General features: G+C 45.2%; 1 protein-coding gene across 2 annotated transcripts in view; it reads left to right on the top strand.

The window, feature by feature from the left end:
- The first annotated feature begins 1,609 nt into the window (after nucleotides 1-1,609).
- Nucleotides 1,610-22,904, top strand: part of rev3l (REV3 like, DNA directed polymerase zeta catalytic subunit) — an 89,937-nt gene continuing 68,642 nt past the window's right edge. For both annotated transcript variants that reach the window (XM_083790823.1, XM_083790822.1), the window contains exon 1: nucleotides 1,610-2,578. In XM_083790823.1, coding sequence (XP_083646949.1) covers nucleotides 2,440-2,578 — 139 coding nt within the window. In that variant the 5' untranslated portion in view covers nucleotides 1,610-2,439. The remainder of the gene's footprint in view (nucleotides 2,579-22,904) is intronic.

Here is a 22,904-nt window from a genome sequence, read left to right as displayed (position 1 = left end):
TACAGTCAGTGCAAAGCTACTGCCATATCACAAACATAGGGACTCTGTCCTGCATAATGTATTATGTACACATAGTTTGAATTAATCATTTCAGTTTCAAGATTTGTCATGAAATGGCCATAGAGCTAAAAGGAATGGGACAGTAGGCTAAGAAAGTTGCCCCTTAAAAAAATGATCTAAGAGAAAGAATAAATTGATGCTCTGTCAGTCTGTCTACCAGCTCTGGTGCTCTGAGTTGGAGGCAAGGGAGAGGAGGAGAGTGGCCCTACGCCAGATCAGGCTACTGACCCGTGTTTGATGCAGCAGTCAGAGGCAAGTAAGTGGTTTTATAGTTTTATACCGTCTGTTAATTATAACAATGCCGTTGTGATCAGGGAGGCAAGGCAATCGAGGTGAAGCCACGTGAGGTAACCCGCAATAATTCAGAATACCAATTCCGGTTTTGCCACTTCGGCTTTCAATTTAAAGGGAGTGTCACTCATCACTGTAAAATGGAAACCCAAGATTGATATGCTACATATAAATATAATCCAAGTTATCCAACATTATTTACTATTTATTAACATTATGTACTACCGAGTGTCACCACTCGGTAGTACAGTAGGCCTCTTTTCTGTAGGCCTATTTGCCCTTTGAGGGGCGGCACAGGAAGAAATGCTGTGCTTGTCTAGCCTCAGTGGCCTGGGTTGCCTTGGATCAATAGGTCATATACCCGACCCATAGACTCATAAGGCCCCGTCAAGAAAGCAAATATTCCTGTTTACTTCCTGGTGAGCTAGCAAATATAATAAGACCTGTTATTTTACACCTCTCCCGCAATAGCAGAGAGTGTGGTGTTGTAGAGGAGGTCTCTTCCGAACGCGTGCGTCTGGAAAAGGCCAATTTTTTACCTCTGACCGCACTGGATGGCCGGCCACTTTTTATTTTACACCTCTGCTGCTTAGCGGTAATAGCGGTGTGTGGTGTTGTAGAGGAGGTCTCTCCGAATGTGTGCGTATGTCCGACCAGTTGAAACTTAGAACCGATTTTTGTCCAGTGTCCAATTTGTAAAGGCCATGCACTCCAGTGAACAGAATTGATCCATATGAGCTATATTTTTTAAGTTATTATTATTTATTTATTTTCAAAGAAACCTAATGTGTGTTGTAGACTAGCATCGTTTAAAGACCTAATTTATATGGTTTTAATGTGCAAATGTATAGTTTTTCAAATGATTCAATTTTAGGGTACTCTTATTTTGAAGAGATCGTCCACAGGAAGTTTTATATTTGCTAGCTAATATTTGGTAGTCAGACACAGGCAGAATAGGCCATAATAATAATGACAGGCCTTGCCGGCATCTTTCTTCAGACCAATTCACAACACAGGGGTAAGAAAGAATTTAATAAGAATAGCTTTCACCACAACATCATTTGCTTTCATGAATAAAACGCACCAAAACATTTCACTGTATCTTGGATAGCTTTTGTAATTATTTGCTTTTATTTTGAAAATATCAAACTGGATGTTGCTTGGCCATGGACGCGTGCGTGACGCGACTCTTCTTCCCCCACGTACAGCACAGAGAGAAGAGAGAGAGAGGACAACACTACAGAGTAGACACACCGGCTGCAGGAAGGAATGTGCAATTGTGCACTGCTCGGGGGAGGGCAGGGTTGCTAGAGGTTATGTTGATAGTCAGTCAGATCGTTCAGGAGGACACCCCCACTCACGACAACATACTTTTTGACAATCACATCTGCAATCTCATAAAATACATCAAACAAGTCGAAGACTTTCCTGCTTTAAAGACATAATTTCATAAAGGACACATGCAGCAGCAACTCTAGCGCGGAGTGCAAGAGGGAAAGAAAGAGAGAGGGGGCAAGGAAAAGTCGTTTTTAAATAGCTTGGAGGTTCAGTTTAGCCTCATGACCGCACTGTTTTAAATCCATGGCATGTTAGCTACCGCGAGCTAGCCTGTTATGGAAGAGGTACGACTGTGTGCTGCTGGCTGACTGGCTGCAACAACTAGATCTGTTCGGTTTAGGAGCACTGCCACACGGAAGGGATCGGCTGGAATGTTTAAACCTGTCTGAAACTAAACACTGAAACTAAATCACGGGAGCCTCCGCCGGTACAGTACTGACGTCCTGTTGCAGTAACGGTATGGACTGGACAGCTGCTGCTCGGATTACTCGTCGTGTTTAGCAAAGCGACTGGAAATGGAAATCATGGTGGCGATCGGGCACCACCACCGGGACCCGAACCAACCCCCCCACCACGTTGAACTGAACACTACATTTCCCCGTCGTTTCTAGAACTGGTGGGATAATCGGTTCCCGTCCCCGTCCCCCCGTCGTTTCTTCGGACGTGACCGTTTTGCCACCTTTTGGTTCCAGTGAGACCGTCACCTCGGCTGATCGTGGCTCTCCGTGCACCGGGGGTAGTTTTTCAGTCATGTTTGCCGTGCGCATCGTCACCGCAGACTATTACACGGCGAGTCCCATTAAAGACCTGGACGTGTGCCACTCTGAATTCAGAGAGAGCGACGTGAAGAAGGTGCCGGTGGTGCGGATCTTCGGGGCAACACCTGCAGGTAAACCAGCACTAACCTCCCTGCTCTCTCTGCTTTCTCATCATGATGGTGGACTCACTGGTCGTCACCCTGTGTGCTTGTACGTGCCACGCGGTACGTGTGCACTGTGCAGGGTGGAGGACGTTGGTGGGCTTGCAAATCCCTGCGATCCCCCACTCCCAGAAAATAAAATGTCAAAACGTCAAAGGGGAGCTGCTGAACTCGTGCAGTGTTCAGACAGTGTGTGTACCTCAGGGGGGCTTTAACGTCTCCATATTGCATCGATGAGAGAGGATCCATACAGTGGCTTTGTTTTCGCTGGTCCTGCTGCATCATATGGGGCGGTGTGTGCAGTGTGCACATTACATTGACCATAAATGGATTGGTATTCGGCATTTGGCTTGTCCTATGCCGTGTGTATGTGGCATGTAATACGATATGTCTTCCCTTTCGCTTTTGTTCTGTTTACGGCAACCTGTGGATTGTTGACACACCACGCACAACATGCTGCAGCCTCTAGCCTTGCCTGCCCTCCTTCACAGCCAGGGTGGGGGTTGTGTTTAACTTTCCAGGGATCCGCGAGGTTTTTGTCACTTGCGTTTTCCCCGCGCCTACTAATAAAGACACCGCCCGGTGTATTTATGCGTGCGTGTGCTGCGGTGCCCATGCCACAAAACAATAGAGTACTGACTGATGCGCACAAACAACGGTACTAATGTTATATGAGCAGTTTGACCACCCTTTCTTCAACACTAATTAGCTTGACGTTTTTATTGCATAACGTCAACACTTCACACTCACAGTACTGGTTAACGTAAATGTAAGCAATAACATTTTATATTGCCATTACCAGTATTGTTACAACTGTTGGCAATCAACTTTCACCCTCCCTAATAGTGGCATTGTGTGAAGAATGCCCCATTGCTTGATATAGCTTACTCGGGCTTAAAGGATTTGCAATGGGGAAATCGGGGACAGTAGGGTTGGGGTATCAGTGTCCGGTCTAATTTTGTTCTTTCACAACCTGCATGTTTTTGCAGATGATCACCACACTGGTATTAGCAGCTGCATGTGTTGGAGAGACACCTTGTGTGTGTGTGTGTGTGTGTGTGTGTGTGTGTGTGTGTGTGTGTGGGGCAGTGTTTTTCCTCAACATACATTTTTGTACTTTTATATTCAGCTATTAGTGTAGATTTCCGTCCTACACAAACATTAAATTCCCATTGACAATGAATGGAGAATGTTACCTCATAATGTCTGAGCAAATCAATCGGCTTAATGTCTATTTTTGTCCTCCACAAACATTAAATTCCCATTGTGATTTTATGTCAGTGTGTGAGTGAGCAAGTAGACATAATGTCTATTTGTCATGATGCAAACATTGATGATTGGCACAATGGTCACAAATTGATTACTGGATTTATCATAAAAGTATGTTTTAATATTTCTGCATTCACTACAGCACAAACGACAGAGAGAGAGGTGGGAGTTGTGGGACAGTGAAGGCAAAGCGGAGGCGTGGCACACAGGTGTCCACAGTGGAATTAGGGAGGGGGGACAACTAACGAATTAGCCACTTGGGTGCACTGATTAAAAACACTGAACACTGAATTTTGCCGTGACATTTTTGCCCACAACTTAGTGTTGTGTGACGCTTGCATCTCAGAAATGGAGCGCATGAAGCCGACCATTTTTACTCTACATCCTTTTAACGTGGTCTTTTAAATGATGCCATTGTTCCATGATGCTTGCTTTGCACTAGTCCTACAAGCCGAACCCAATGGTACTGAAGACATTTTTGAGACCCAGTAGCCATGGGGTCCTATTCCACCTCCACCCTGCCACCGGGTACGAGAACATAAATAAACATAAATAAACATAAATACCGTCGGTTACGTTGTTTCTGCGCCGTTTGAGGGCTTCTATTCGTTTGAGTTATTCTGAATGTGTGAACTATAAGTACCTATAAATACTGCTGCGAATTCTCCTGTGCCGCGGAAGCCGTTAAGTATTTTTATCATCTTTGTTTGACCGATTTGGTCGCTTTGATTCTTCTCTTCCTACCTTGTTTATTGACACCTCATTGTACCGCCTATCTGGCTAGCTAGTGGCTATAGCTATGACAGAGCAGATCAGAGGCAGGAACATAGGGACGCATAAGCCAACCCCGCAACGGGAGGCGGTACAATAAACTGTAAATAAACAAGGAAATCGGTCAAACACAGATTAAAAATACTTAACGGCTTCCGCAGCACAGGAAAATTCTCAGCGGTGTCCGGTGTAAAATAGAGTTCACATAAACAGAATAACTAAAACGAACAGAAGCCCTCAAACGGCGCAGACACGACGTATCCGACGGCATTTATGCCTGCGTTCTGACATTTACATACAAAAACACAGTTACGCACAGGGACCCCACGGGTAGCCCGGTTCGGCACGAATCGATTGGGCTGACCCACGGGGTTCTGAGAGGGGCTAGCTTTGCACCACTGTACACATTGATTTGTTGATCGGATCTTTACAGTAACCCAACTGCATTATACATAATAGATGGATTGTATTGTTGGAATACTGTAACATTTATCTCCATTGTGATGTGTCTTTTAGGGTTCTAGTAAACGCGATAAGACTTGTCATTTGTCGACTCTAGTCTGGTCAGGATCCGGGATGCCTTGCATTGTTTCACGCATCAACTCTTTTATGCTCGTCGATGTATCTCTTGTGGCAAGGCCTCAAGTCACTCCTGGCTCTGTTTCCCCCAAATAAAATTACATCAGCATCTGGAATCCATTGAAGTAGAGAATGGTCTCTTTTTCATTCTCTTTTTCAAGTGTCTTTTCTGAAAGGCAGCTTCAAAGGGCCCATTAGCTATGAAAATGGACCACGCCTGCTCAAAAGGAGGCTAAATAAGTTCATTCCAATGCTTTCTTTGGACGTGGTCACAGTGAGTTTTTGATTTAATTTCAGCACGGTTTGTCTAGCCTGAAGGGGTGAAGGTTTTTGAGCAATTATTCCTTTTCTCTGTCGGTTATGACATTTTCAATGTGTTTTTCGTGTGTACTATGTGGTCAACACTACATTCCCAGTGTATGGTTCGTTCCTAGCCATGATTCACATGACGCTCTTACTTCACAATTACGTCATGGCTTAACTTCTGCCTGCTTTATGCAATTGCTACTTACAGTGAAAACAAACATGTACATACACATTCAGATTTCAAATATAAAGTACTCATCAGTGGGCCACGGGTGTTAGAAATTTGCTGGTACAGCAATTAGCACTGCTGCATTTGGCGTTGTTTCATAAAAGGCATTTTTATCTGAGCTGTTTTCTTGCCATAGGCTTTCAACTACGCACCCCTATCTGTCGGGAGGAGCATTGTGCTCTGAAACACTGGGTGTGTGCGATATAGGCATGCTGACTGCACTGCCAAATCAAACTAATAGGCGAGTAGCTCACTGTCATGATTATGACAGCCAGACATGGTTCAGGGCTAGGTTCGTTCCTTGCTATGCTTCAAGGACACAACACTCTCTTATCATCCTCTGACCCAAGTCATGCTCCCTCTCACCACTCTTCCTTGCGTTATTTGATACCACACTTCCTGTGTCAACCCCCCTCCTTTTCTCTTTGTTTTCCCCTTGTGTGTTTCTCTTTTGCTCAACATCTCTCCGCCACACATACAGTATCTATTGCACACAAAACAAGCTCAGCCATGCAAATCTGTGTATGTGTGCGTGCGGTGTAGCACAGAGATCCAGACAATGTTGTGAAATATTGCAACTTGTGACCATTGCATTAACACAGCTTAATTAGCACGCCCCTGATTGGGAGCCAATCCCTGCGATTCGGTGAACAACCAGCCTTTCCTAGTTTCCTCCCAGATTCCTGCCCTGACGTCGTCTGCAAGTCGCTGCCAGACCCAGCTCTACTGCCAGTCAGCCAGTCAGTCGCTGCTAGTCCTGCTCGACTCACGAGAGGAGTGGCGTTTCAGTCTACGCTTGGCTGTGAGCCTGCGAGCGACCAAGAGGGAAGGGGAAAACAGCATGACCAATTGACCTGAATGAGGGGTCAAGCAGCGAACCAGGGAGGAATAAAATTGTGCACCGGGCCTCATATTTTTACCACTCCCCAGGGGATCTATACTGCCCCATCTTCTCTCACTCTTATTTTCTTTCTTCACTCGATCCTTTTCTTTTCCAGGAATCTCTTTACATCTCTCTTACCTCTCTTGCTTACAAACTCTCATCCTCATTCCACTTTGTCTTTACCTCTCTCTGGGGGAAATCCTTAACGCCATCTAAAGGAATTCCTCCTGGATCCATTAACGGGATAATAGGGCGGATTCGAAGGAGACCCCAGTGCCTCATTAAGCAGAAGGTCATTGCCTCGTCCACTGTTTACCCCCCTCTTCCCCACTCAGAATTATAATCCTCCAACCAGGCCATGGCCTCCTGGTTACTTCTCTAATTACTTGATGACAGAGTGAGTTGCTAGTTTGTTTGCTTTTCATCATGTTTGTTTGGTGATGGTGTCTAATGACGGGTGCATGGAATCTGATGGCCAGTTGACCACTAACATGAAAAAGGTTATTTTACTTTTTTTGTCATGTCTTGCTAACCTTTGCTATACATACAGTAATATCCCCTGGTTTCATTAGCAAATTCCTCAGCAAATGGATTCTGCTAAGGTTTCAGTTGTGTAATGGATTAATCCACAGTTACCAAATCAAATAATGTTTTTACTTTTGTCCTGCTATGGATGAACATACAGACAGACACACACACAGAGTAGGAAATTAACTATAGCTGTACATTGCGGTATAGGAGTCTCGGTCTCCTGTTGAGAAAGGAGTGCTGTAGTGATGAAAGGAGAGTGAACTCTGCTCCTTCCTTAATCCTCAGCCCTGTGATGGTATTGTGCAAAGATGGGGCCCAGGTTCTCCTCTGGGCTTTTTAACAGACCAATCAGAGGTGTGACCCCCAAAAGGATGTTTTTTTTGGTTAGTCGGTCTTCTTGCAAGTCCCTTTCAATTTAGAATCACTTTGTCAGGTGGTAGAACCTGCAAAAGGGACGATGCAAGGCATACTGAGGGTAGTGTCCATTGGAGTCATAAACGGACATCTCAGATTATTATGTAGTTTGAAAGCATGGATACTATGCCATCTCCTGCCTGCATTTGTGTTTTTATTGTCTTTTAGAAAGACACCCAATTTTGCAAAACATATTTTTGGAACAAAATGCCTCAAATCATGAACGCAGCGTGCAATTTACGTGGATTCTTTCACAGACTTTCCTACTAGGCTGAGGAATATATCCAACCATTTGTTGCCTGTTATAGCGCCACCAACAGGTCTTTTGCAAAACACATTTTTGGAACAAAATGCCTCAAATCATCCAATTGCCTAAGAAGAAATGGCACCCTTTTCACATTGGCCTATTATAGCGCCACCAGGAGGCCACAACCTGACCTGCCATGGGGGAGACCTGTGCCCAGAGGGGCACTTTATCTAGTTTACTCTCTATATGCTGTTCACTTGCTCCGTCTTTTAGGTGGTCCTGTATGGTCCCATGTTCAGACTCGATAACAACACATAGGCGACTGCTTCATAACAACTCATGTTGTTAAGCGGCCATCGTTGCCATGGCCTCGCCTCTGCCATATAGGGGCCCTATACATCGCCCAAAAATCCGGTTATCCAGTTTCAAAGGCTTGCCGGACACGGTGATTTCAAGGCACATTGGAGGGCTTTTTAAAGCGTAAACAGGGTGGCCAATTCCTCCCCCTCCATTCATGGCCATGTCAATTACTGTACATGTAAATGAGTGAGGATATTTTCCCCTGTCTTTGAATGCCTTGCTACCACAGGTGGCCTTTGGATCACAAGGCTGAGAGAGCTGCCGAGGTACCCTGTGTGGCTTTATGGGCCCCTGCAGTCTTGTAGGTAGGGTGGGAGTTTTGATCCATTTAGTGTCTGTTTTTTTTTTAAACACACATTTTGATGTGTTAGAATAAATGACAACTGGACGGTCACTCACTAGTATTTCACTGTTGACCTGTAGATGAACCGAACTCTCATAGCAAACAGCTTTTAGTTATTCTCCAACTGACATGATATAATGAAGAGTACCTTTTATTTCCTTATGTTGTTCTGTCTGTTTCTTTCTCTTCTGTCTCTCCCTCTCTTGCAGTCGGCATCTCTTCACCTCCCTCTGCTTCTAGGTCTTCTCTTTGTCTCTCACTCTCCTCCCCTCTCTCTCACCCTCCCTCTGAGCATCTCTGTACAGTAACAGCGGTGTGTGTCCTTGCTTGCTGCAGCTCCAGTCAGCCTGATTGATGGTTTTAATAGCTACCTCATCCCTTCAAGAGTGGGTATCTCTGAACAACTCTTCAAGCACACACACGCACCAAGGACCATGGCTCAGTACGACACTGCAGAACTGTCGCCTTTTGCATTTGTTCTTGTTGTAATTTTGCAAATGAAACTGGAAGGAATCTTTGAAGGAAGGTATTACTGTAGAGTGCAGACGTGATTGTACTTGATATAGTTTCAGCGGCTGGCTATAATGGAAAAATCTGGTGGAATTGGTGCGAGCGATAAAGGCCATATGCTGTGTGTGATAGATGGCAGACGTATTAGTGCAGGAGATTGAATGTGACAATGTGCCGTCGTGCCGGTCACAGCAGCCCACTTCACCAATCCTGCAGCAGTAAGCATTGTGTCGTCCAGGGCAGGTTGGGCTAGTTGGGCTTTTAGCTTACTTACAAACACATTGTAGTCCTGTCTTGTGAGAACGCATATAACAAAAAGTGTTTCACTTTATAACTCTGTGGTTAAAAAATAGCAGTTAAAATGACAACTGCTGGCCTGGGCCGTGGCTCAGCGGTCCAGGCACCTTCGCCGGTAGTCCGAGTCTGGCAGTGTGCCGCGGGTTCGACTCCCGATCCCGACGGCCTGTACTGCATGTCACTCCCCCATCTCTCTCCCCCATTTCCTGTCAGCCTACTGTCTGTCCCTCTATACAAAATATAAAATAAAGGCGAAAGCTGCTAATCGGATATGTAACATGGTTTGAGTTTAAGGAAACCATCAACAAACCATTACATGGCACCAGGTAGTATGTCTAAATGAAGTGGCTTATTTGAAATGTGAATCTAGGATAATAACGAAGAATAGACAAAGAATATGGCTGACATGTACTGTACAGTTGCAGGGCCGAAGGCTATTGATATTTGTAACATTCCAGTTTTGAGGATGAAGAAGCGGAAAGTATGTTTCTGTTTGAGAATGTGGTGGTGGAACGCTTTGAGGCTTATGAGCGGTATATGTTTCACTGTAGAATGCAACAACGGAGAGAAAAATTTGATGCATTTCTGATGAACCCGACTCTGAAAGCTAAAACATGCAAACTGTCTCCCTCAATGTTTTTCCTATTTTGGCACAGGCAAACGTTAACAATTACATTTTTGCAAAAATGGCAGATCTACAAGCTCAGCTTGTATTTTCGGTTATTTTCGCACAACACGACAAAGTATAACATAGGATTTAGAGCTTAAGTGGTAAAAAAAGGAGGAAAAAAAGGAAATCACTCCTGACTAGTAGATTACTATGATCTCATGTAGTTGCGAAAGCAAATCTGTGTATGTTTGTCTACTGTGCAGATACTGAATTGCTTTAGGTAGGTCAATGTGCTCCGACCTGTTAGTCTCGGATATTTACACAGCCATTTTTCAGCTGAAACTCCGTCAGCAGCCCAGAGGGCCAAAAACATTTTATCCATCATAAACTTTAAACACTGTAATACATCCTTGCTGTCAACTATTGCCCCAGTTTGTTTCGATAGATGTCTCTCCCTTCGGTAACAGAACTGGGCGCTCGGCAGCCAGTCGGTGAGCAAGAGCCCATTCTCATTGCTGTTCTGTTGGGCAGTGCTAGCCATCGTCCACCTGATCAATATGAGACGTGATGTATTCCCATGCTTTTTTGTTCTTGCTTAATGTAAGTCGCTCTGGATTAAGAGCGTCTGCTAAATGCCTAAATTGTAAATTGTAAGACGTGTACCCCAACGTAAGTTGGGGTACAACAGTTAATTGAACTGATCGATTTCATCCATCATAATAAACAATCAATACGTTTATGAAATATTTGATTAATAATTGATTCCTATTTGTGGCATGTTATTGTTGCCTGTAGTAAAACAAATGTAAAATAAATGTGACCATACCTTGCCTAGTACTGTCCCTGCTGCTCCTTGTCCACACAGAATAACATAATGTACTCTCATAAAGCTTGTGATTTGATCTACAAGCTTGTGAGCTTGTAGATCAGCTATTTAAGACCGAAAAAGGCGTAGAAAAGCCCCTCAAAATAACTTCAAAATCAAACAAAACAAAAGTGTATATATCAGGATATGTGTTTCGAATGGACCCCACCCACAAGCTTTATTTATTTGGACGCTGTTGGTTTGTGCTCTCATATCACAATGGAGTCTACTGCTGACTGTGTCTGCTCAGTGATACACACATGCTAAGAGGAAGTGCTGTCCCTACTAAGCATGTGTAGGCTTTCTCTGGAAAGATAATTCACCGCACAATTTCTGATTGAACTTGGCACAGCATATTTAAACGGCTCCATGTTGAAATGTTGAACAAATATGAACACACATATTTTAATGCTGTGCAGCAGTCAAGTCAGAGACAACCCACGCAAGCAACGTCTACTGTCAGTATCAAGTACAACGAGACAGCATTGCTAATACAATCTTAATTGGTGGTGGGATCTTTCTTGGCCACTCAACAAGTTCTGTGTGCGCTGTACAGTGTCTAGCATCAGTAACCAGACGATTATTAGGCATCTGGGGCACAACTATTGAAGTAGTTAATTTTTTTTAAAGTAGTCCATACTACACAGTCAAATACAGTGTTCATTTAACTTGGACAGTGTACAAATGGGCCCATACCATTTGGCTGTGTAAGACCTAAAGAAAATGCATGACAGAGACAGACTGATGAATTGACCAGCCACAGATGTCCTTAGACCAACCACGCACCAGCCATGGACTTCTGTTACAGCCCAGCCAGTCAGAGAGGCCTGACTGTAAGGAAAGGCTTCTTGTTTGTGATAGGGGTGTTCAGCTCTGTTCTGCTCCTCTTCTAGAAGCTAAACTTGTGCATTATGGTTCTGTGTGGCCTGAAGAGAGAGAGAGAGAGAGGGAGAGGAAGAGAGGGAGAGAGGGAGAAGGTCCAGTGATGACACGTGCAGCCAGGTCATTTCAGGTCAGCACTGAGCACTCTTTCTCTGTCTGTGTGTGTGTGTGGCTCTCTCTCACCCTCTCTTGTCCATTGTGCCTACAGGGAGACAGGGAGGGGAGGAGGGATGAAGAGAAGGAGAGGTGGCATTGGTGATCCAGAGAGAGGGTGGGCGGAGTTGAGAGAGAGAAAGGATGGCAACAGAGTGAGAGATTGACCAACTGCCCTGGTCGCGGACGAACGCTTTCTTTGGGGGGGGGGGGGTAGTTTCAACCCATCACGCTATTCCATTCACCGTGGGCATCTCACAACAGGTGAATATTCGGAGAAAATTGATTAGCAAATGCACAATGTGTCGCTCCATATGTGTATGGATCCCTATTGGCAGGTGAAAAGAGGCAGCAGGCGGTAGAGACACCCGGGCGCCTACAAATTCACACCCACAATTAAGTTCTCATGTACCGTCGGACTGCAAATGAATATGAGCCTGCCTGTGACATGTTCAAAATATAGACCTCGGTCGGGATGATCGGGATGTAGAATTGAGAATTACCCTCTTCAAAGTCATCGATGAAATGTACTTGTCTGTCTGCTGCCTCCCCTCTGCTCTGTAACATTATGGGTAATGCTAACCCATTCAAGTGGCAAATTAAATGTGAAACACATCATCTATTGAGAAAACAAGATTATACGGTGACAAAGACACCCCATACATTTGGAAACATTTTATTCAAATCAATATTGTCTCTCCAGTTTATGTAGGATTATTTTACAAGTTGTCTAACTACAGGCTAAAGGCTACTACAGCTAACTAGTAACTAGTAACTACACACTAGGGCTCAGGGGTAGAGCGGCCGCTAGGGAACTGGAAGGTTCCCAGTTCGATCCCAGGCTCCCCCAGAGTTAGTGTCGAAGTGTCCCCTAATTGCTTCCGATGAGCAGGTTAGTGCAATGGTGCATGGTTTCCTCCGCTGTTGGTGCATGAATATGTGTATGAGTGATTTGGAATGGTTCATGTAATGCACAATCTATTTGTATAGCGCCTTCATCCAAGGCGCTTTATATAAATGCACCATTTACAGTTGAATTACAATGAATTCTATGGGCTGGCCTGCAGTATACTGTCCGAGTGGGTGCGGTCTAAATTGTGTCTGTGAATTAGCAACCTCCGTCTGTTTTAAGTGACTGTCCAACTTGTACTTTCACTAGGGTTGTGTTGTGAACCACTCAGTTTTTGGCGAGTCGATGTGTCGCGGCCATTTTACTGATTTGGCGATGGATTTTCTCTTTGTTTTTGGCTGCGCATCAGTTGACACTTGACAGGAGAGCGCAACAGTGCATTGACTGCATTCAGCACCACAAGTTCTGTAGCAAGTTCTGTAGCTGCACCCATCATGTTTTACAATGTGTTTATTAAACACAGAACCGTTGTTTAATCCGTAGGCTACAACAGTAGCATTCACTAGCTTCACATACTAGCCAGACGAATCTGCCATTGCAAAAAATAAATAAAAATAAAATCATAATAAACCATGCTGTGATAGTCTGGCTGGCTACGTCTGGCTTCTTGTGCCCAGAGCCTTTGAAATAGTGAGCGGTTGTTTCACATAGGACTCTGTTGTCAAATCTGTTGACGACGACAGATGCTGTGAGCAGAGAGGAGTTATAATAGAGAGTGGACCAGGTGAGCAAATTTTTGCGCAATGCGCGTGCAGAGTTGACAGCCAACATGATCGAGGGGAAAGGCTTCCGTGAGCTGATGGCATTTCTCGAATCATCTTGGCCGTCAACTTTGCGCTCGCTATGCGCAAGCAGCTCAACTACTGGCCAATAAAAGCAGAGCTGAGATTGGATCTTATTTTATATATAATGTGTGTGTGTGTGTGTGTGTGTGTGTGTGTATATATATATATATATATATATATATATATATATATATATATATATAAAAAGGGATGATTTTTCAACTTCTATTTGAGTCGAGATGAGCATGAACTTTCAGTTGTGGAGTTCCTGACAATGGTCATCGGTTAATGGTTATATTCGAGCTGTGACCTAACCGATGTGGTTCATATGACCTCTCTAGCTGCCATGTGTGGAGTGAGCTCGGAGAGAGCATAAGATGGCTGATACCGTGTGCGCCTGTGCAGTACAGTGCCATGGTTAGAAAACACCAGAAAAACTGTTAAGTGAGACGTGTCAGATCAAATGAGACGGTGTGAATTAAAGTTTGGTACACCAGACTGTCCTGCTGAGTGGAGGGCATGCTGTGGGAATTAGCCTGAGGGCAAGTTTTAGAATGTGAATTGAATATGGGCGTGCGATCCCCGACCGACCGGGCCGCAACTGTGGTCGTTTTTGGCGTGTGGAGCGAGTGGAACATGGCTGACACTGTGCATTATTACAGCCTGTGGTGAAATGCACCCCACAGCTCACCCACTTGATTTGAGAGTTGGTTTGTTTCTGACTGTTGAAGGGATGGATCAAATGAGACAGAATCGTGGATTCAACTTTGGTGCTCAGATGGCGCTAGAGAGAACTGTGCGCATTTTGAGAAAGATCAAGGGCCCACGTCGTAGGCGCTAGAGAAAGATCAGAAAGATCAGAGCTCACACTGGTGGGGTGGATCTAGTTCCAGGCTTCATGCTGCACAGAATTTATCAAAGAGATGATATTGTCCCACAAGTGAGTGCATTTCCATTTTTAATAGCAACCATGGAGGGGACGCAGGCTACTCTAACCCATGAGCATCTTTCCAGACCGCTAAAGACCAAGGGGGTTGCTGCTTCTTCAATCTTCATCAGCTTTTAATTCCATAGCATTGTGCTGTGTGTCTATGCTGGTTGGGGAGCAAGAGCTTATTAAAGAGGAGGGACAGGATTTCTGGAAGACCAATTTCTAAAAATAGCATGTCTTATTCTTTCCTCTTGCAACTGAGCTTTTGGAGGCAGTAATTGGGGGAGTGGTGCCTGGTGGCAGGGTGCTTTAAATGTTGTGACTAATCAAAAAAATGGTCTCTTTTTAAAATGGATTATCTGGAATTCATTTTCTGCCCCCACTCAATGAAATTAAACAAAACATGTATTCTTTAGTAATGGCTGGAACCGTTTTTTCCATTTGCCCACATTGATATCTCTGACGCAATCTTGTGTGTGTGTGTGGGTTGTGTCTGTGTGTGTGTGTGTGTGTGTGTGTGTGTGTGTGTGTGTGTGTGTACGCACGCACCATGGCTGTGTTTGAATGAAAATGAAAAAAGCAACAAAGAGCAAAAGCAGGAGGGGTGGGGTAGAGAGAGCGAGGCAGAGACAGATGAAGAAATGGAGAGAAAGACAGAGTGAGAGCGAAAAAGAACAGCGACTCGTCTAATGCACCAGTCGAGTTTCTGCCCCTTATTGCTGGTTATGTGGCAGAGACGGAGAGAGACGTGTAAAAAAGGGGAGGCAGGGTGAGAGAGGCAGTGAAGAGAGGCAGAGTAATCAAGTAAGGGAGTGTGAGAGAGAGACAGAGGGAGAGACATGCCATGAATATCAAATTGTGTTGGAGCTGTGGACAGCGGGACAGGCAGAACGAGGAAATCTCCTGTTGTCTGGCAGGAGAGCACTGGCCCTGATCTCTCTCTCTCTCTCACACACACACACAAACACACACACACACACACTCTACACCTTTTGCCTGACTGTAAAATACACCATGGCAACGACATAGCTCTCCCCAGCTTTGGTACACACGTCGATGGAACTTCCATCACATGTGTCTCTCTCTCTCTCTCTCTCTCTCTCTCTCTCTCTCTCTCTCCCTCTCCATGTGACTCACTCCCATACACACACACTTTTCTGTCTGCTGCATTTTGCCTCAACTGTCCCCCTCCCTCCTTCTTTTCCATTTGTGTTGATTGCCGGGCATCTCCTGCCCATCCCTCCATGTGCCTTCTCCTCCACCTTTAGACCTAGCAGATGTACATAATGAATCCCAGTACCCACACGTTCGATTGGGGGCAGCCTAAGATGGTGGAAAACACAATAGACTTGATATGGCCCCACCTCTGACGATGAGTATTGGGGTTGGGGGGAGTATTTACATAATGTATTATATAACAGCTGCAGCACTGGTTGTTTGGTCCCCCCCACCCCCCCCAATCCCTCCGTTATCAAAAGTGGGTTATGCATTCACAGCTTATTTATTTACAGACTGGGGCTCCGTAAGGGCGAGGCAGGCTGCATCACAGTAAATCAGTTATTTTCCATTACAGGGAGTTTATCCCCGGCACAAGGCTGGATTAAATTTGATTAGAGATTACCGTAGATTGGATTGCATAGCAGTGTGCATTGGTCAAATATTTGGGTCCTGCTGTTGAATTTACGATGCCGCTGCAATGGCTGCATTGTCTGTTGAGGTACTGTTGCTCAAGTTAGTGTAGGTGTGTGTGTGTGTGTGTGCGCCAACATCTATCACATCAGTGTGCATCATGCTCATATGTGTCTTGCTTGTGTGTTTTTTTCCTCTGTTTTTCGTTACCACTGTCGCAATGTTGTCTGGGTGGGATCTCTGTGTCGGTTTACAAAACACAGACAGAGCTTTGTCGCTCTATATGTAAAGTGTCTTGAGACAACTTGTTGTGATTTGACACTTTAATAAAACCGAATTGAATTAAAATAGTTCTTCTATTTTTGGCAACCAAGTATGAATCAGGGATCAGGACTTCCCATTTCAAAGACGTGTGGGAGTGCTCTATTCTCTCTCTCTCTCTCTCTCTCTCTCTCTCTCTCTCTCTGTCCCTAAATTACTTCTCCCACTCTCACTACATTGTTTAGCACGCTCCAACTTCTCCATCTCCCTCCCTCTCCCTCCATTCCTCTTTGTTCTCCCTGCCAGGCAGAAACTTCCCATGCGCTTGTGCAGTGTGACTGTGTGTGTGTATGTGCACGTGCAGTTCACAACTGTGGCTAACTAACTAGGCCCCCCCCCCCTCTCCTACTCTGACCTCACAAACTACATCTCCATGGGTCTCCCGTGACCTCCGACCCCTCAGCTCACCAGTGGCTCTCCCTTTTATCGCCTGCAGTCGCATACCTGATTGACAGTCATTTGTTCAGGCGGTGTGTGTGTGTGTGTGTGTGTGTGTGTGTGTGTGTGTGTGTGTGTGTGTGTGTGTGTGTGTGTGTGTGTGTGTGTGTGTGTGTGTGTGACTGACTGACTGAACAGCTCCTGAATGGATATGGGAGAGTGCTTTTTTTTTATCCCACTAAACTTTGTGTGGCATTATATTGCCGGTTTTTAAATGAGCGTGGAAGGTCCACCCTCGCATAAAAGATGACAGGCGACATTATTTGTATATAAATCATGTACAGCATACAGTACATCATAGGAAATAATATTATCCTGGTGTGTGTGCCTGTGCACGTGTGTGTTGGCTTTAACCACATGTCTCTATTTTGGCCATGTACATTTTTACAAAATGTAAATGAAAACAACATAGATTTGATTATGCACAGCCACAGGTAGCCATAGACGAGAAGGGGATATTTGATAAAATATAATTAATCCAGCATTAAAAAAATATATATTTTACCTTATTTTAGCCACCGCTAGCATCCATGGTATAAACCGCCAAATCCCAAATCCTCCGTACACGTGCCTGTGCACGCGGTCTTTTAGTGACTTTAGGGCTCATAATGGGATAAAGTACGATGTTCAGAGCTTAATAAAACATTAATTTGAGCTGTCACTAACCCCATATCAATGATCCGATCGTCAGAACAGAGCCATGACCCTGGCACGAAATGTCAGATCTTTACTCTCGTTCAAAGAGTTAAGTGCAAACTCTGCTATTACTACCGGTATACAAGGTTCTCTCTCAAACAGCCATTTCCTCACTCTGTGTCTGTGTGAGCGCGTGTGCATGTGTGCATGCATGCGTGCGTCTAATTGAATTACACCGTGACTCCACCTCTCCCCTCCCTCTTATTCAGCTCCTCTTCTCCGTCGTTCTGCCCCTCGCCGCCTCATCCAGCCCCCCCTCACCCCCCGCCCCTTTCCACCCACCCATGTCTCCTCCCCCACCTCCTCCATTCCTGCTGCAGTAAACTGGACTCCAGTGGTTGTAGCAGTAGCACCACCTCCTTCCCTTCTGTGTTCCTCACACTACTGCCCTGAGGCAGTGCCTTGGCCCAAGCAGGCTTCCTCTCCTCTCCTTCTCTCCTCTCCCCGCCTCGCCTCCATCCCACTCCCAGCCAAACCTGTGTGTGTGCGCGCGTGCACGTGTGCGGACAGTGCGTGTCTGTGTTGTGCAGGAGGAGTTGATTTGAGGTTATGTGGTGAATACAGCATGCTGGTTCACGGGGTTCTTCCTGTAAACTCCTAAAGCCTCATAATTACACTCCCACTGGCCCTAGATCAGCTGCACACACACACACACACACACACACACACACACACACACACACACGCACACACACACACACACTTGCTGTCCCTCTTTCATTTCCTGTCTGTTGTGCTTCTGTCTCTCCCTTTTCTCACAGCCCCGTGCTTTATTTTCACACTCTTGTCCTCCCTCTTTCTCACTCTCGTATGTCCCCTCTCTCACCCCCTGGTTTCTCTCCCTTTCAGCCTTTCACATGCTCTCACCCTTTAGCCAGCTCTCCACTGCGTCTGTACCGACCTCCTGAATCGGCCACGGAAGGACTTGGAAAGCGTCTCCCGCCAACAAGCTGCCGTTGATGTCGCCGTAGTCAGTACTAGCCGTCCGTGTGGTCGTGATGATGGGGGTAAACTCCACTGTAGAGTGGACCTATGGATCACACAACGCTTGTCACGAGACATTTGCCCATCGCACTTTTATAACTAGATACTGATGCAAATTTTTTATTCAGTTATCCTAAAGTCCAGTTATGAGGCAATACACAGTGATCCAATTGAGCCTAAAACGGGGCATATTTATTTTCAAAATACAATGGGGAAAAATGTCCCTGATATGAATATGACTAGCAAATTAGTATTAATAAAACAAAATACGAGCCTAATATTTAGCAAACCAAGTTTTGATTCGCTCCACAGCAGATCGTCGGGATGCTCCAGGAACGGTCCAGTCATTAGGTGTCTGCACCGGAGAGTACTTATCTTTTTCAGTACACTATATCAAACTGTACTGTGGCTTTGCTTCCAATTGGACCACGTACAGCTTCAGTGAACACTCTTTTTTTTAATAATGGTTGATGCTCTAAACTTGGTCTACTTTTTACCATCAATACCATATTGTCAACTCTCAATTCCTATACCAATCGATTAACTCCACAGTGTGTTTTGTTTTGGTGCGAGACTCCAGTCCAGTGTTGCCAGAACCTTGTTTTGGTGCGAGACTCCAGTCCAGTGTTGCCAGACGCGACCAGTTTCACCACTTGAGCCCCATTACTGTACATCAGCAGGTACATGGATATTTTTAGAGCAGGTTGTCCTGAAAACAGAAGACGGGTGCTTCCCAAAATAGCCAATTCCACAGGGAAAGCCCGGGACACACAGGATCACATGACTCACATGTGCTTTGTTTAGTACTGAATACGTTTCCCACGATAGATGTTTTTGTCTACAGACATTTATTTAGCCCAAAAAAGGACACTGTGAGGGTTAACTGCGTATTCAGGTTCTGACTGCATCACTGCACATTGCTACTCGTGCAGACCTCTCTCGCTCGGCCCGTCAGATCTGCTATTCCCCCCCCCCCCCCCCCCCACTTCCGACTGTGCTTAAAATCTCCTGACACGTCAGATCTGGTCTTGACGGGTCCAGTCCGACACGCTGTCCTGCTTCCCGTGACTGGGTGCACCCAGTCCCCTGTGCTTGTTCAGAGTGATTCCCACAGAAAACTATACCCCTTATAACCACGCATAGCCTTCTGTTACCTACCTCTTCCCTTGTAGAGCACCCTTATCCTGTCCTTCCTGTCAGGTTGCCGTATTGGCTATGTTGCACAAAAGTAATCAGAATTCACGTGCACAGAGCTCTTTCTTGCATAATGTATTTTCCTGCAGTGTACACACTGTCCTTATCCTTCTCAAAGACATGGCCGGTTACATTCTACTCACTCTGGTATGAAAGGTATTGATTTGTTTTTGTTGTTGTTTTTTTTTTACACATGTGGTATACACATGTACGCACAGTGCCTGTCTTATCCCATTTTGGGCGGGTACCCTTTTTGGTGTTAGCATTATGCTATGCTTTAGCTATTGAAAAATAGCAGATCTACAAGCTTGTAGGTCTGCTATTTTTGAAAAATCAAAGAACAACTGACATAGAAACATAGCTTTGTCAGGATGTAGAATTTTTTGAATCTGATCTCAGGTCAGAATGGGTTATAGTCCCCTGCAGTAAACACTTGAAGAATGTCATGAATGTCATGTTCATCCACAATTCCACATGCACTACGTCCTTCCTGGTGAATCTCATGACTGTCAACTGAAAAGAAGTGCGCCTGGCGATTTCACGTGTATCAGGGTCAACACGTACTACTCTACACCCTCTCTAATGAACCGACCAGTAAGGGTCTGCAGCCACAAGGGATTACAGTACGAGGGGAAGTGGGAATTGGTACGAGGGGAAGGACTAAATTGGGAGAAGAGGGAATATAAAAGATGAAAAAGATAAGAAATAGGTCAGAGTAGAGTTATGCTGTGGTACACTGCCTTTGGAGGGATGGGGGGGGATTTCGCCTCACAACTCATCAACACAGGCAAGGAGCGAGCATTCCGACAGCAATATGGTGCAAAGATCTGTCCTGACATGGAGCCTCGGCCATTGCGTTGCGACGTAGCCTGAACCATTCAAATGACCAATACATAGTAGCGTGTAGATCTCAACCAATAAAAGTGCTTGGGGCCGCGAAACCTCGTTCAAATTGAGACTGTGAGCGAATATAGGACGGAATATAGGAAGGTGGACGACGTCGCTGCACGGTGCGTTGTCGCTCGTGGTACGCCAGGACGGTCACAATGACAAACATGTATTCTAATATGAGATCTCATCGCTGGCAGTGTAGATGAGGTGTCAAACCGATGCTGTATGGTTCAGTGTAGATGAGGTGTCAAACCGATGCTGTATGGTTCAGTGTAGATGAGGTGTCAAACCGATGCTGTATGGTTCAGTGTAGATGAGGTGTCAAACTGATGCTGTATGGTTCAGTGTAGATGAGGTGTCAAAACTGATGCTGTATGGTTCAGTGTAGATTTGGTGTCAAACTGATGCTGTATGGTTCAGTGTAGATGTGGTGTCAAACTGATGCTGTATGGTTCAGTGTAGATGTGGTGTCAAACTGATGCTGTATGGTTCAGTGTAGATGAGGTGTCAAAACTGATGCTGTATGGTTCAGTGTAGATGAGGTGTCAAAACTGATGCTGTATGGTTCAGTGTAGATGAGGTGTCAAAACTGATGCTGTATGGTTCAGTGTAGATTTGGTGTCAAACTGATGCTGTATGGTTCAGTGTAGATGTGGTGTCAAAACTGATGCTGTATGGTTCAGTGTAGATGTGGTGTCAAACTGATGCTGTATGGTTCAGTGTAGATGTGGTGTCAAACTGATGCTGTATGGTTCAGTGTAGATGTAGTGTCAAACTGATGCTGTATGGTTCAGTGTAGATGTGGTGTCAAACTGATGCTGTATGGTTCAGTGTAGATGTGGTGTCAAACTGATGCTGTATGGTTCAGTGTAGATGTAGTGTCAAACTGATGCTGTATGGTTCCCACCTCCCTGTTCCTAGTACTGCACATGTTCAGTCCCAGCCATTCCTAACTGGTATTTGATGAGAGGACTCAAACTGCAGGATTAGAAGGAGGAAAAAAAAAGAAGAATCCTGGCCGAACGACCCAGGAAATGTGTCATAGGAGTGGGAGTGAAGGGCTCATAGGTTGGTGAACCAATAGGGAGCCACGCAACGTCGGTTTCCAGTGCTAGTTTGAATCCGCCCATCTATGCCTAGAAAAGCTCGGGTACTTTCAGACTAGAGCAGCAGTACAGGACGCCAGGGTTGGGCAACACGGCTCTGGAGTGAATCAAGTCTGGAGGAGAGCCAGGTGTGGACACTGGAAAGTATTTTTTTGGTGTGTGGTACCACACACACACACACACACACACACACACACACACACACACACACACACACACACACACACACACACACACACACACACACACACACACACACCCAGAGGGTGTGATGGACCCCTGTCTGTGCTGATAATTAGCTGTGTGGGATCATTAGTGCTGCAAAGCTATCGTCTGGTGAACGCCAGGCCTGGCCTGTCATTTTCAGACAACAAGTCCCAGACAGACTGAGGAGACATGGATGGAATCAAACAATGGATGTAAAGTGGGGAAGGTCATTTGAACGGAAGGCTGGGAGGAAATTGGTTGATTGATTAGGGTGGCTGTCTGGAGGGAGCCCATCAGGGATGGATAAATGGATGTGTTGGGTTGGTAAAAACGACAAAACGACAATATAAAAAACACTGCATTTCCACTGCATTTACTCCCTCATTATAAGCTGTTGAAGATGAAACATTAGGCTTCTTCTTACACCCTTCCAATGAAGGGACTGTCCTTTTCATTCCAGGCAGCCACAACACCAATCATTCTCTTCCATTTTGTGCCAGCCAAGCCAGACATTCCAGAATTGAACGGGAAGGGACGTTGGCTCGTGCATTCAACAGCACAGCACTGTCTGCCTGGCAAATATCAGCAAGTATCCCAATGTGATTATTCTAATTATTTGGTTTCGCACTCCTATGTATGTATGGGACTGTCGTCGTCCCATTGTGTTAGCTTCTGGCATGAGGCATGTGTCCAAGTCACCATCTGGTCAGCCTCCTTCCTGTCTGTACAGATCAGATGACTGGCTTCTGTACAAGCCTCCTTCACAGCCAGAGAGAGAGAGAGAGAGGGAGGGAGTCAGGGGACCCCGGTATGGAGGTGTATGCTGTACCTGCAGTGAATGCAGCAACATGGAATATGTTGCTGGCTAGTGCTACAAATTAAAGAAAATACACAAAATAACAGCGTGTATTGCTTCCAGTTTGGACCTCCAAATATCACATGGTCAAATATTAAA

Source organism: Protomyctophum parallelum (assembly GCF_964188405.1).
Source record: "Protomyctophum parallelum genome assembly, chromosome: 19".
Taxonomy (NCBI): Eukaryota; Metazoa; Chordata; class Actinopteri; order Myctophiformes; family Myctophidae; genus Protomyctophum; species Protomyctophum parallelum.
This window is presented reverse-complemented; position numbering and strand designations above follow the sequence as displayed.